Source organism: Xyrauchen texanus, chromosome 40 (assembly GCF_025860055.1).
Source record: "Xyrauchen texanus isolate HMW12.3.18 chromosome 40, RBS_HiC_50CHRs, whole genome shotgun sequence".
In the NCBI taxonomy this organism is placed as follows: Eukaryota; Metazoa; Chordata; class Actinopteri; order Cypriniformes; family Catostomidae; genus Xyrauchen; species Xyrauchen texanus.
In genome coordinates this window covers 25,184,379-25,200,451 of record NC_068315.1, presented here as the reverse complement: position 1 = coordinate 25,200,451, position 16,073 = coordinate 25,184,379, and the positions used below count along the sequence as shown (strand labels likewise).

Below are 16,073 nucleotides of genomic sequence, written 5' to 3'. Positions count from 1 at the left end.
TGGTCCATATAATGCAAGTGAATGATGACCAAACTTTCAAGCTCCAAAAAGCACATAAAGGCAGCATAAATGTATTCCATACGACTTCAGTGGTTTGTGTGCCTTTTATTATCAGTCAAATGTGAAGACTATGTGTAAATGCTGATTTTAAATTCACTGGTAGAGGTTTTGAGAGACGAGCATTCGTGAACTTCCTTTAGCATAATTTCCATGATGAGCAAGTCCCTCACACCTAAGCTCCCACAGCGGGGTAAAGTTAGTTTGAGGTTCAATATTTTTTGGATATTCGGTTTCTCGTACAGTGTCACTCATTCAGTTGATGTGCAAGTTAAACAAACATAAAACATTAAAAGTACATTTTTACATTCCAAATGTTGTACTAGTTTGCCAGTTAAAAGACTGAGCTACTACAGATGAGATTTTTACAATAATATGAATAGTATTAAAAAAAAATTATTAACTCAAACACAACAAAACATTATTTTCACATTCCAGATGTTGTAACTGCCCAGTGGATTGACTGACTAGTGTAAAAATCTCACCTGTAGTAAGTTAGTCTGTCTACTGAGAAATTACTACAACCGAATGTGAAAATAACGTTTTGGTGAATTTGAGTTAATTCATTTTTTAATACTCATATTATTGGACGTAAGGACCTACTGTAAAAAGTCTCACCTGTAGTGAGTCAGTCTGCACACTGGAAAGTTACTACAACCTTTGGAATGTGAAAATAATGTTTTCGTTAATTGTAGTGATATTTGTTAAATAGCAATGTTTTTTTTAATGATAGAACATGCAAATCAAATAAATGACTGCTCTAACGCCAAGTGACGCTTTAATTGTGGGTGGAGTTTATAGACGGGCCTTTACGCACCACAGACGAATATTCAACGAATATCGAACCTTAACCTAACTTTACCTCACAGTTAAACGTAAGCCTATGTCTTTACAATATAGGCATATGCTTCCATGTGTTATTTTCGTCATCTCATTTAAAACCATGCCTTTTCAAACCGGAGCAAAGTTTTATGTGTAGGGCTGTCTGATAAATTCGACTGCTTGAGAGAGATAGCTCAGCTGCAATAAAAATGGCGAGATTAGGAGAATAAATGTTGAATAATGAAATATTAACTGAGACGAATATACTTTTATTCTGTCTCACAGCATTGAGGAAGACGACAGTGCAAGTTGACCAATCAGAAGAAAGGGGCGTTTCAAGTCCACCCATATGTGCGAATCAAACATTCAAACCATATATTAGTGAAATCAAATCATTAAAACGCACGGTGTCCCATGGCAATTTTTTCCAATTTCCTATTTTTAACTTGTGCGTTAATTCGAAATTACGAAATAAGTCATTATTTGTTTCATTTCGGTTTTGTAAACTAATAATTAAATAACAAGTCTTTTTTTCTGATTTTGAATTCCTAATTGAATATGAAATTAACGAATGATACATGGATTCATTTTGAGCATGAGCAGATAATTTATATTTTAGTCTCTACTGATTTTGCTAATCGAAAATGCAATTGAACATGCTGTACATGTAGTATAAAATAATATATGTAAAAAAAAAAAAAAAACTAAAAAAAACAAAACAACAACAACAACAACAACAACAAATAACGTTTTGCCTATGTTTAGTATCAAACCAAGTCAGACGACGTCATCGCAAGACCGTCGTCGTAACGTCTGGGGAACAGCAGAACTGCTCACGTCATCGCCCCGCAAAGTCAGAGTGACGTTTTACGCAAGTGTCCACAGCTCAAGGCCTGCCAGTGGACGGAAGCGCAGTGAGCGCAGAGCTGTTAGTGTCTTCAAGTGGAAAGCAAGAAGAATACAACGTTCTGTTGTGAGAAGGGATCGGTCCTTTGTTAAATCTGCCCTTGACTTGTCTGCGTATCTTTTGAGAGGGTGAGTGAACATTTACAGTTTGGGCGCTGATGTTTTTAAGGTGGGTTCTTGTGGGGGAGGGTAACGCTCATTTGTCGGTGTAATACAGAACAGTAAATAGCATTGACTAGCTGGTTTAACCTGGTTAAAGTGAAAGTGTCTGGATCTTCTTTCACTTAGTGGCGAAAATGGTTACGTTTATTAAAGACTTATGAACATGTGCAGTGTAGCCGATATTCAGACCTTACATTTGGTATTATGATTATTTCACATGGGCTGATCCTTTGATGAAAACATGGTACATTGATGATTAACATGATCATATACTATAGTATTAACATGGCAGTTAAATTAATACTATGTCATTTCTATGGTGTATGACCACAAAAGTGGTATTAGCATGGTACCATGTCCACAAAACTTGGTACTTCTTTTTGTCACTGGTTATTTTCTATGTGACATGATGTATCAGGTTGAGATCCTTGTGTACGGCTGACACAGACATTGTGTCTCAACCTTTATAGTGTTTCACAATGTGTTGCTTCTAATGCCCATAAAATGCTGTCTAGGTAGGAAGCTCACTGAGTTTTTAAGATTGTGTCCATGCATAACTCTCATTATGCTCTGATCGTATTGATTATTTGCAGTTTGATTTAATAAACAGGTTTAATCTGTTGTATTTAATGTAGCTACAGTGTAACAGGCTCAGTGGAGGTGTGAGGAATCCGATCAGAGAAACTGAGGTCATTGGATATGGATGGTGGCGTGAGATGTTGAATTCAGATCATAACATTCAGTGCTTTCAGAGGGACATGACAGTGGATGGCATTTGTTCGGGTGCGGTTCAGTCTTCATATTATTTTAGGATGTGATTGACATTTTACTTTCACATTAAAATAAGAGAATGCCGTGTTTAATGCAGTTTGGCTTCATTAATTACAATGGATAGATCGCTTCAGTATTGACATACCATTAAAATGGTTTGCTGAGAAGGCGCGTTAATGAATTTACAGTTTGGTTCAACTCTTGCAGTTGTGAACTGAACCTTCTTAACTTTAAACTTTGTGTACTACACCTGCTGCATGTTGTTTTTGTATGCAGTTTACACCAATATCTAAATAATGTCATTCAGGTATATGTGGTCATATCACATTTTTATTTTCTGTCAATCAAATAAAATACTTGTTTTTTGCTTTTTTCCTGTTCACACTAATAAGGGCCGTTGTCCCCTGTTTCAGACATCTGTGCAACATTTTGTCCACCGAAACTGATGTATAACAACTGCAGGGCTGTTATGTACCTGTTATGGGATTTAATGGTCCTTTGACTGTGTCTTTGACTAAAAGCTTTACACAGTCAGAAAACCTATTTTAGACCTAATCTTAGAGCTTCATGCCCTTGACATAAAAATAATAATAATAGAAAAAGAATAAAGAAACATCTCGAACAAAATTCAAATGTAAATAGAGAGAGGAAAGACTGCCTTGATGTAGACATAAAGAGGCCAAGTCATCTTTGTGACTCTCACTGCAGCATCCTCAGTTTAATATGCTACATTTTAGGAATAACTTTCAGCTGCATTGGTTGAAAACAGCCTGGGTCATTTTTACAGAACCTACTCGTAGACTTTGCAGTGCCAAATTCAAATTCTGATTCACAAGCTCTCAATTAGATTCTGATTTTGATATGAGGTTTTCACAGTACGATTACCGTCGCAGAAAATATCACGGTTTCACGGTATGACGGTATTACACAATTATTATTATTATCAGTAACAATCACCCTTTAAGGAGCGAAAACAGAAGTTTTTTTTTTTTTTGGTTGAGCAAACGCTTTATTATAATAGAAACTTGAAACCATTTTTTTTAATGGAAGTATGTGTAAAAAAAATAAAAAAAGTCTCCCTTTTGAAAATAAATAGAATAAATAAGAAAGTTAACAGAATTATAATAATAAACAGAATTATAAACATGATAAAAAATAGCATGTAACTATAACATGTAATATAACTAAATCATGTTAGTTTACATTTTAAATTAACTACTAAATGAAAAATAACATCAGCTGTGTGAGCTTTTAATGTAATGTCCTATGATAATTAATAATTAACATATACTGTGCGACAGCACAGCCAGACTGCTCCTGTCTGTACCTTTAACTGGTTTTGTTTCAGGACCGATTTTACATTGGAAATCAAGTGGCGACCTGTCATAGATTAAACATAGCCTGTATTTAATGTATCCTGGGTCGCATTTCCTTTTTTATTGTATAGTTTTGTTCATGGTATTCAAGTACAAGGACATGCATCAAGTGACATTATTTTTGTTGTTGACGTCAACAACAAAAGCGACAGGAAGTTTTCTCTCCCCCCTTTTTAAAAATTGAAGAGCATATTTACTTATTTGAGCCCATTTGTTTCCTAATTTCAAACATATTTCAAACAGAACATGCATATTACACAGGAGGAAAGGCTCCTCGTTACCATGGTCTAGTTTTGAATAATAGGCTAGTAATAATAATAACAAATTATAGTATTTATGAAAAAGTAAATACTAGCTGAAACACATTTTGAAACTTTAACTACAACTGCCACTGTTGATATAAAATGAGATCTAATAGATTCTAACTTTTAGATCATTTCATAAACTATAACATTTTGTCAAAATATAACAGTTACGTTAACTCATTACTCATATAAAATCGTTAAACAATTCTGTAAAGATGATGTATAATGAAAAAAATAGATAAAATAGGTCATAACACAGTGTTGATCTTTTCCTCCTCAGTGTTGTTTGGCATGTCAGGGCTGCTACTGTTTGGTAGGTTTGACTTAACTTTCCCCGTAACACTTTAAACTAGAAAAGTATCACTAGATTTCAAATTGGTCACATCAGTTTTGAGGTCTGTGCTCCGCAATATCAAGGGAAGCCCAGTTGTTACGCATGTGCGCCAGAGAAAAGAGCAGATAATAAGCACAAGCTGGTTCCATTACACTCGTGCGAAAGTGCAGATGAGAAGCCTTTAGCTGATTGTGAGATTATCATTAAATCTGCCTCAGCAGTCCTAAATAGGCTATCACTTGGGCGGCCGCCGAAATATCTTCAATGGGAGAACCATGGCATTGTTCTTTCCCTGCTGTCCGCGAGACCCAGTCCGAATAGACCTGTGACCCACCAGTTGAGATACACTGCTTTAACACACACACACACACACACACACACAAGTATACTGTGGTATACTGTGAAACCTGTATACCACTGCAAACCTACTAGGTACATTACGAACATATTAATTTTACTTATTAAATGTGATTCGTTTTTCATAATTTTTGGTCCCATTTTGGCTTTTTAAAAATGAACAATTCCATGTATTCAATCAATAAATAAGATATTATATTTAATTTTTTTTTGTTTTGTTGCATGTTTGTTTAGGACTAAGTGCATAATTTGAACTGCTTACAAGTTTTGACAATGATTTGTTGAAAACGTGCTAAAACCGGTACTGTCTCCTTTAACAAAAAAAACAAATTTCTGTAGAAGAGAGCATGTTAACAAGACAGACTGGAATGGCTTTACATCATCTCTGCTATGTTGTTTTTGATCAACAACTGAGTGTAGAGAACAGAAAGTATTAAAAGAGACATTATTCAATGACAAATGGGTTGCGTGGATCTCATATTTGGGGACACATTACACAGAAAATTTAGTCTCAACGTAGTAAAAGGATCTCACTGCTCTACCACTATACTATACAATTACTGGTGTGTGAAATATGAACATTTACCAGCCAGTTACCAAATAGATATACATTTTAGTTGAATAGCACGAAATTTGGCTGCAAATGCGGGTAATTTCCTCTCATTGTTGTGGAGGATTGCACAAAGAGCCCTAATTTCCACAGAGTTTTAGTATTTGTATGTACTTTTATGCGATAAGTTGGAAATTATGGGGCTGAAATTAATGCTGGGTGACATATCTCCAAACTTCAGCCTTTTAACGATATTCAACATATCTAGATTTATGTATTTGTTTTGAAATGTGTACATAAGCAGAGCCAAGTTGATTCAAAATATTTAAAGCAAGAAGTACAATACAGTAAAAACCTAAAAGAAAAAAGGGGTCAGTGTCAGGATGGTGGTGACAGGATCCTGACACTCATGCTCTGTGTTTGTGTTTTCATGTTCAGAGTGTGGTGTCTGGGTCCTGACTCAGCCTAGTTCGGATTCTTGTCTGGTTCAGGATCCGGACACTCATGCTGCGTGTCTCGACTTTTGTGCACGCATGGCTTTGGGTTTGGTCCTCTTGCCATGCACTCTTCTGTCAGTCTTGTGTGTTGTGTCAGTGCACATGGCTGTGTTTGGTCCTTCATCACCAAGTGCACTTGAGTCTGTTTTAGTCTCGTGTTTTATCACATGGCTGTGTGTTTGTCTGCCATGTGCTTCCCTGACTCCGCCTCCTCGTCACCATCATCACTCTTCCTCCTTTATTCCTTGTTATGTTAATTGTTTTCACCTGTTCCTCATGTGCCCTACCTCTATATATTGTGCTTCTTTTCCTCTTGGGTTTGTCGGATCATTTTGTTCTCATTTTCAGTCGGTGTTTTGTTGTGCTGTCTCCAGTTCGGTTTGTAATTTGTTATCCAGTTTTAAGTTTTGTTTTTCCTGTTTGTATTACTTATTTAATAAATCTTTATTTTTTTGCCTCATTCCTGCTTTTAGGTCCTCATTCCTGACGCAATTTGTGACAGTCATGCCATGCTTAACATTTGGTTTATTTTCTTCCCTGTCTTTGGCCCTCTGTATGAAATGCTCTGTTTTCTATGTACGTCACCTTTAAGACACGCCCACTGTTATGACTGACTAACTTAATTAAAAAAGCAAACACCCTCCCGCCATTACAAGTGTGATCAGTACATACTGATCAAAAAAGTGAAGTTAAAAACATGTAAACATTGGCTTTGTGTTAATACACTACTATTGACGTGGCAACTGTTTTAGTTTTGTCAGTTGTTTTTTTATTAAGTCTTAGTCTCAATCCTGTGTCAAATGTCCTTTTTAGTTTTTATCATATTTAGTCAACCTTATCCTATCTTCTTTTTTTAGTCAAGTTTTAGTTGACAAAGTCTGGGCATTTTAATGTAGTGTTAGTCAATGAAATCTGTTGACATTTTTAGCCATAAGAGTATTATTGATAAGCATTTGTCAATCTTGTCTATCCCAAACCAATATATATATACACACATTTTTATGTTGTTGTCATTTTTAGTGTTATTTTTCACATAAGATTGATCTTATCATGATGCTCTCATCAGTGATGCAACTTGTTGCGTGCAAGCTGCAGACAGCAGGGGTGAGAGACAAACGTCTCCGTGTTAGTGCGCATCAGCCGGCAGAACTTTAAATCTCTCCCGGTCTCGAATCCCACTCAGATTGGGTCACTTCCGTGACTGGTTGAAGCGGCTCTGACCGCACAGAGAAAGACAGTTTTGGTGTTTGTGCTTATTTACATGTCATGCTCCCGTATTATATGAACTATAATTAAGGATGAAATAAAGCTATATCGCCAAGATGTGATCTGTGTTTCTATCAGACATTCGAGCCGCAGCGCTCGTCTCGTGTGTCATCATTATAGTTTTATATGCTCTTATGTTACGTTAAATGACATCAAGTGACTGTTCATCAATGGAATTTTTTTATTATTATTGCAGAGATTTGTAGTTACAAATGACAATACACTGAGTGCAACACTTGTTAGTGTTTTCTACGAAGATACCCACCAGAGTTTTATAGACAGCTGGAGGCGGCATGAAATTTGACGGATGTGGATGCCTAGTAGTTCTCTATGCAGGAAAAAACCCTGATAATGCTTTTTTATCACTAGCATAATAATTATAAATATATTTTAAATATATGAATGAATTGCCCAGTCTATTTTACATGTGAATCTTAAAGTTAGAGCATGTTAGTGGAATGTTATTGTAGTGACCTTTTTTGCTGTGCTTGTATATCTTACCTAATCTTGCATTGAAAGCTGCATTGAAAATAGGTTTTATGAACAAACCGTATCTTGACTATTTGCTCTGTCTTTTCAATGAAAAACCCAAAAGAAATCCACTTTCTGTTTTCAGGAATGGATGAAACATCATGAAAGTCTACTCCCTCACAAATGTCCTTTTGTGTCTTTTCAGATATTTGAAAGTGAATTTCTACTTGAATGACCAAGACAAAGTCAGCACCGTTTTCATCATGAACAGGAATAAGCGTGAGAAAGAATATTACAGCATTGATGTAGGAGATTCAACTTTCACAGTTTTGAAGCGGTATCAGAATTTAAGACCAATTGGATCTGGAGCACAAGGCATCGTCTGGTAAATTTGTAAATTAGTGAGGATAAGTGAAGACTCACACAAGTTGGAAAATGACAAGTTTGTCTTTTGTTTTTTAGCTCAGCGTACGACCACGTCCATGAACGTAATGTTGCAATTAAGAAACTTAGCCGACCATTTCAGAACCAAACCCATGCCAAACGGGCTTACCGAGAACTGGTCCTTATGAAATGTGTTAACCACAAAAATGTAAGTGTTGTTCTATGCATTTCTTTGTCTGTTATTGTATGTGAATATACAGTAAATATCCCTCTTTTTTATGTAGTTTATTTTGCTTTAATATATCTGGAATTGAGAGACTTTGACTTTCGGGTCATATCCCTTTATATAATTTTAGACAAATACAGAAGAGCGATACTGCATTATGCATTCTGCTTTAATTTCACAGATAATTGGCTTACTAAATGTGTTCACGCCACAGAAGACACTTGAAGAATTCCAGGATGTGTAAGTTATTTCTGCTGTGATTTCATTGAAATAGAATGGAAGTGATATGTGCTTTGGCTTGTAAAGTCTATGATGCATTTTTGAATACAAATGTCATGTTAAAGGAGTTGTTCACCCAAAATTGAAAATTCTCTCATCATTTACTCACCCTCATGCCATCCCAGATTTGTATGACTTACTTTCTTCTGCTGAACACAAACGAAGATCTTTAGAAGAATATCTCAGATCTATAGTATCTATTCAATGCAAGTCTCCTGAATCTCCTTTTCTGCAGTTATCTAGTGATGGAGTTGATGGATGCTAACCTGTGCCAGGTGATTCAAATGGAGCTGGACCATGAGAGACTCTCCTACCTGCTTTATCAGATGCTTTGTGGAATCAAACACCTACATGCTGCTGGCATCATACACAGGGTATGCTTCTTAAAAATACAGAAATAGAGACATTGTATAGCTCTTCTACAAGGATAGCAACTTTCAAATGTGTTATTCTCATAAGTGGAAGATTTGAAATGCTCTTCAAGAGCAACATCTTAATGATTGGTCACTCGCACCATACAAACAACGCTTCTCAGCTCTGGTGCAAAGTCAGAATTCGATAAATTACACATTTTGTCAAAATTGAGGTCTAACTGAAATTGGGTCTCTTAGACTATGATCTGTCCTGTGACTGACAGGTATGGCTCAACTAGGCCCATATTCAGAGAAATCGGAGTGAGACTATTTTAAAACACACGTTTGGCTGAATAATCACAAACCTTTGTGGCAATTTTCTCAGTTTCATTGCTTAAATTGCATTGCATAGTTATTACAGTTTGGCTCTGTTGGACAGTATACATTGCATCCGGAAAGTATTCACAGCGCTTCACTTTTTCCACATTTTGTTATGTTAAAGCCTTATTCCAAAATGGATTATATTAAATATTTTCCTCAAAATTCTACAAACAATACCCCATCATGACAACTTGAAAGAAGTTTGTTTGAAATCTTTGCAAATTTATTAAAAATAAAATAAAATCACTGTACATAAGTATTCACAGCCTTTGCCATGACAATCAAAATTGAGCTCAGGTAGATCCTGTTTCCACTGATAATCCTTGAGATGTTTCTATAACTTGATTGGTGTCCACCTGTGGTGAATTCAGTTTATTGGACATGATTTGGAAAGGCACACACCTGTCTATATAAGGTCCCGCAGTTAACAGTGCATGTCAGTTCACAAACCAAGCCATGAAGTCTAAGGAATTGTCTGTAGACCTCCGAGACAGGAATGTATCGAGGCACAGATCTGGGGAAGGTTAGAGAAACATTTCTGCAGCATTGAAGGTCCCAATGAGCAAAGTGACCTCCATCATCCATAAATGGAAGATGTTTGGAACCACCAGGACTCTTCCTAGAGCTGGCCGCCCGGCCAAACTGAGAGATCAGGGGAGAAGGGCCTTTGTCAGGGAGGTGACCAAGAAGATGGTCACTCTGACAGAGCTCCAGCGTTTCTCTGTGGAGAGAGGAGAACCTTCCAGAAGAATAACCATCTCTGCAGCACTCCACCAATCAGGCCTGTATGGTAGAGTGGCCAGACGGAAGCCACTCCTCAGTAAAAGGCACATGACAGCCCGCCTGAAGTTTGCCAAAATGCACCTGAAGGACTCTGGTCTGGTGAAACAAAGATTGAACACTTCTGCCTGAATGGCAAGCGTAATGTCTGGAGGAAACCAGGCACTGCTCATCACCTGGCCAATACCATCCCTACAGTGAAGCATGGTGGTGGCAGCATCATGCTGTGGTGATGTTTTTCAGCGGCAGGAACTGGGAGACTAGTCAGGATTGAGGGAAAGATGAATGCAGTAATGCACAGAGACATCCTTGATTAAAACCTGCGCCAGAGTGCTCTGGACCTCAGACTGGGGTGAATGTTCATCTTCCAACAGGACAACAACCTGAAGCACACAGCCAAGATAACATTAGGAGTAGCTACGGGACAACTCTGTGAATGTCCTTGAGTGGCCCAGCCAGAGCCCAGACTTGAACCTGATTGAACATCTCTGGAGAGATTTGAAAATGGTTGTGCACGACGCTCCCCATCCAATCTGATGGAGCTTGAGAGGTCCCGCAAAGAAGAATGGGAAAAACTGCCCAAAAATAGGTGTTCCAAGCTTGTAGCATCATACACAAAAAGACTTGAGGCTGTAATTGGTGCTAAAGGTGCTTCAACAAATTATTGCGCAAAGGCTGTGAATACTTGTGTACATGTGATTTTATTTTATTTTTTTATAAATTTGAAAAGATTTCAAACAAACTTCTTTCACATTGTCATTATGGTGTATTGTTTGTAAAAATTTGAGGAAAATAATTAATTTAATCAATTTTGGATTAAGGCTGTAACATAACAAAAGGTGGCAAAAGTGAAGCGCTGTGACTACTTTCCGGATGCACTGTAGATGGACTAGTAGAACTTATGGAAATCCTTGACTGTCTGTTTTCAATCTTGCCCATGCCTCTCGACCTCTGAGCATGGTAGAATGTGACCTTTCTGCTGTCCTCTGACCTCCTCTTTACAGGATCTGAAGCCCAGTAACATAGTAGTAAAATCTGACTGTACACTGAAGATTCTTGACTTCGGTCTGGCCCGCACTGCTGCTACCGGCCTTCTCATGACCCCTTATGTAGTGACACGCTACTATCGTGCCCCTGAGGTCATTCTGGGCATGGGTTACCAAGCCAACGGTGAGTGCTAACCTGATGCCATGCCACTGTTTCATTACCGCTCTGCAGCATGCCCTCGGAAATGGTCCCACATGACCTGACGAGCACCCTCACACGATTCTGCAGAAAGGATACACACTGCATTTTGGGATCGCTCCAATCTACTTTGGTCACACCAAATGGCTTTGGTGCTTTACCGTTAAAGGGATGGTTCACCCTAAAATTCTGTCATCTTTTACTTTCCCTCAAGTTGTTCCAAACCCATATTAGTTTCTGCTTCCATAGGATTGGGTGAAAATATACTGTAAATTTTCTGATGCATCGCGATCTTCATTTGAGCTATCTCGATCTCGATTCTTAAGTCCCAACATCGATCTTTTAATCTATGAGTAACCCTCCACTACAATGAGAGGAAATCACTCACATTCACATCACCAAATTCACGCTATGCGACTAAAAAGTTCTGTGAGTCTCAACTTGCTGGTAATTGTGGAGATTTCACTCATCGGTGATTGAGTAGTATAGTGGGGAAGAAGTCCAGCACTGAGATCATTTTACTGAGTGTTGAGCATAAACATTTGGTTTGACTCTTTCCTTGTAATTTATGCCTAAAGATGAGATGCACACAATCCATTTTTTATTAAATAATGTCTCTTTTAATATCATTTCTGTTCATTACAGTGAGTTATTTGTCAGAAACAACAAAAAAATATACATTTAATTGTAATTATGATGTGATTCGAATCCTCTCTCGTTAATATGCGATCATTTACAGATGGTCTTTACAGAAATGCTGTTTTTCTTAAAGAATCAGTACCAGGTCATGCTATTGCTTGTATGAAGAGCAGATCAACATTGAAGTCATTACTTACTGGTAATCTAACTTTCCAGAGAGCTGTTACTGGATCATTGAGTCAGTAAACTTGAGAACCAGATCAGCCCAATTTGTGGAAAAGTCATTAAGACCTGTTTTGTGAACTGGATCAAACAATTCATTGTAAAGTCTAACTCAAAATTACAATTTGTTAACAAATCGGACATCTTTACTTGTCTCAGGAACGCATCAATGAGTGCTAGGACAGATGTCAACATTTTCATTGAATAACAAGTTTAATTGTGTTCCTCAAACAAAGTCATAGTGTGGTTTCAGAAGTCTTGAAATTTTGCACCTAAATGAAATGAAAGTCTTGAAAGCCTTAGTCCCCATGCATTGAGCTGTACATGCATGGAAAAACAATTTGTCATTCAGGTTTGGAACAACATGAGGGTGAGTAAATAATTACAATTTTAAGTTTTAGATGAACCATGCTTTTAAAGTTTCTCGAGGGATTTTGGTTCAGCTTGACTAGTTTTAGTTGCAATGTATGTGCATGCTCAAGCACACTGTATGTTTGCCTGTAGCACAGAGCATTTCCCCACTATATATACAAACAGCATTAGTCATTCAGTCTAGTTGCGTAAACCACATTGGGGAGGGAAAGTGGTTTACTGCAGTACGAAAATATTTAAAGCAGAAGTTTCTGACATTTAGTTCTGAACTGTAGCACTGAGAGAAATTGGCAATGAGTCAAACTCGGCAAAAACGTAACCAATCATGCTGCCCTGTTTGCTTTGCTCATGTCCTCTCTTCTTCCTCTATGCTACGCTCACTACTGCGTGTAGTGGATATTTGGGCTGTTGGCTGCATTATGGCAGAGATGGTGCGGCACAAAATCCTTTTTCCAGGGAGGGACTGTATCCTTGTTCAGCCTCTAGTTCTTTTGCATTTTGCCTTGATTTTGTAAGTAGCTGGATCATGGTGCCACTTGTTTTAGGTGGCAGTGGGTCTCTTTCACTAATAATTGCGTACAAGTGTACTTTAATGCAAAATGTTTAGATGCATGTGAGCATTACTTTATTCTTAACTTTTTTCTCATGTTTATGAATCTGGATTATTTCTGCACAACCTCTCCTGCACAGGTGCCAATTTACTCTCTCTAAAGATGTTCTCTCAATTGAGAGCATGCACAGTAAAATCTTCAAGTAAAGCCAAGTGTGCCATTCTGAAAATAGTTGAAACACAAAAACCTTTTATATTGGGTTCTACACATGATTGTGTTTGATATCTCTTCACAGCAGCTGTGGATAAGACTATACAGGCAGACCCTATACCAGACTGAGCTCTAACACACAATATATTTAAGGGTCACTTAGTTATAATAATAATAATATTTCTCAAAAAAAATAAATTAGGCTTCACCAGATTTTTGAGTGAAAAGTATTAAACTACTGTTAACTAGCCAAAACACAGACACTCTAAGGTCTTTGTCTTCTTGGAGTGTCAAAATAAAAGCCCCAGGGCCTTAAAGGGGTCATGTCATGCAATCACATTTTCCTTGATATTTTGACATATAAGAGGTCATTCTACTATAAAAACATACTGTAAATTCCAGAACTCAAAACTTAATCTCCAATGCAATAAAAGCATTTATTGAAACCAAGCTGCCAATAAGCCCTGTTCTCTACTTCCGTGACAACTCTACGTCACTTGAGATACTCATTAATCCAAGATGGCCTCTACAGTAACAACATCAACACCTATTTTAAAATTGTTGCACCCATGACCCCTTTAAAATCTTTGCACCCATGTTGCACACTGGTGCTCACTCGGTTCGTAAACAGAGACAGAGAGAAGGACAAAGGCCTACTGTCTGTGGCTTCACTGCTCCTGAACATAAAAGGGGAACCATCTTGACTATTTTGAAGTATTCAAAGTTAATTTGTCTTGTTCGGGTTATTGAATGCTTTGGTCCAGTAATGCCAGTGACCAGCAGTACTTGCCTGACACACCTGTGACTGCACAATAACACGTTTGCATGTTACTTTTTAGCTGGGTTGCATCCACATTAATGCACTCAGTTCTTTATTTGTCCTATTATATATGTGTGTGAGTGTGTGTGTGTGTGTTTTGTTGTCCCTTTTTTTTAAATGGCATTAAGCATGCCATTTCATTTGTGGATTTTTTTGGCATTTTAATTTGGTTCTCATTTCATTTTTCAGTTGATGTCTGGTCTATTGGCTGCATCATGGCTGAAATGGTCAGAGGCAATGTGTTGTTTCCTGGCACAGACCGTATCCTTACCTGGTTGTCTTTACTGTTCCATTGTAAATGTCTCTGTGTGTGATTGTTTGGTTTGTCATTTGTTCCCTCAACCTGTAGTTTATCATTGATGGGAAGATTTTGAAATTGAATGAAAAATTGCTTTTGCAAGTCAATGAAATCCGCGTTTACGTGACATTTGAAATAATCAGGATACAACACGTGCGCACATTGGACAATCCGGTTAGAACTGCGGTTAAAGTGTTTACATGGACAGCAAAATCTATGTAACGGGCATTTATTTACCCGGATGTCAATCTGTTTATTCGCATGCCATTTTATGACCGTACAGCGATAATGGAACGCGTCTTTTTTAATTTTATGCGTTCACTTGACCACATGTTGTCACCTTCATAAGCATAATCGGTGTAAGAACGTGCAAGTAAACGCGCTCGTTGACTCTTATAATGCGCCTAGTAATTTATTATATATGAATGACTTTAAATCTGACGTCTAAGACAGTTTAGAGAGACATGCGAAGCACCAGTCAGTAGTTTTCCTTAGCATGTAATCTGAAGATATTGACCAGTGGAACAAGGTAATTGAGCAGCTGGGCACGCCATCTCAGGAGTTCATGGTGAAACTGAACCAGTCTGTGAGGACTTACGTGGAGAACAGGCCCCGCTATGCTGGCTACAGCTTTGAGAAGCTCTTCCCAGATGTGCTGTTCCCTGCAGACTCCGAACACAATAAACTAAAAGGTGAGAGATTTGTTCATTATCTTGTTCAATATTTAAGCAGTGGTCTGAAAATAGTTTTGATGTACACTGCTATTAGAAACTGTATAATAAAATGGATAATTTTGCCACGTTCAAAGTATGGGTGTAATGGTTAAAATTTCTCAAGGTTTGATTTGTGTCATGATTCAGGTGTCACTGATCAGTATGTTCAATAAATACCTGGTACTTCAGCTTTACTATTAGGTGTAAACTGATATGGAAAAGGAATAGTTCACCCAAAAAGGATAATTATTCCTCATTTACTCACACTTATACCATCTCAAACTCACGTGACATTCTTTTGCAGAACACAAACAAAGATTGCAGAATGTTTGCTTCTGTCATCATTCACTTTAATTGCATTTCCATTTGCTTTCCATAGAATGAAAGGAAATGGTGATTGAGTCTAACACACTGCCTAAAGGCATGTGCACTCCAAATACAAGATGAATTTGCAAGATAAACTGCTGACAAAAGGTCTAATCACACTTGGGCTGAAATGAATGACATGGAAAATATTTTCACCCCTGTACAGTAGGCTTTGCTGTTCAACAAACATAATTATTCTGGTTTATTGCACGGACCCTTCAGCATTCAGCTGTCAATGCATGGAATAAATATAGGTCTATTTAATGCTATTAAAGCATTTTTATATCTGCATAACTGCTTCATTATGTTATTTTCATGTTTTTTTATGCATTTTGAGGAATATAGAATCTGTGTTGTTTAAGTATGTTTACTGTTCAGCCGGTTCCCGCCTCCTCCTTGCCCATCCTTTGAACTGTTACA

At 37.5% G+C, this 16,073-nt stretch overlaps 1 protein-coding gene across 3 annotated transcripts in view; it reads left to right on the top strand.

Annotated features, from left to right (window-relative positions):
• Positions 1 to 1,765: 1,765 nt before the first annotated feature.
• Positions 1,766 to 16,073, top strand: part of LOC127633911 (mitogen-activated protein kinase 8-like) — a 30,859-nt gene continuing 16,551 nt past the window's right edge. Inside the window, exons 1-8 of one of the 3 annotated variants that reach the window (XM_052113289.1) lie at positions 1,766 to 1,914; positions 8,080 to 8,259; positions 8,337 to 8,466; positions 8,666 to 8,724; positions 8,999 to 9,137; positions 11,282 to 11,447; positions 14,466 to 14,537; positions 15,084 to 15,266. In XM_052113289.1, coding sequence (XP_051969249.1) covers positions 8,138 to 8,259; positions 8,337 to 8,466; positions 8,666 to 8,724; positions 8,999 to 9,137; positions 11,282 to 11,447; positions 14,466 to 14,537; positions 15,084 to 15,266 — 871 coding nt within the window. In that variant the 5' untranslated portion in view covers positions 1,766 to 1,914; positions 8,080 to 8,137. Of the gene's footprint in view, positions 1,915 to 8,079; positions 8,260 to 8,336; positions 8,467 to 8,665; positions 8,725 to 8,998; positions 9,138 to 11,281; positions 11,448 to 13,088; positions 13,161 to 14,465; positions 14,538 to 15,083; positions 15,267 to 16,073 lie in introns of all 3 variants that reach the window. The other 2 variants (XM_052113287.1, XM_052113288.1) reach the window with 2 other exon arrangements.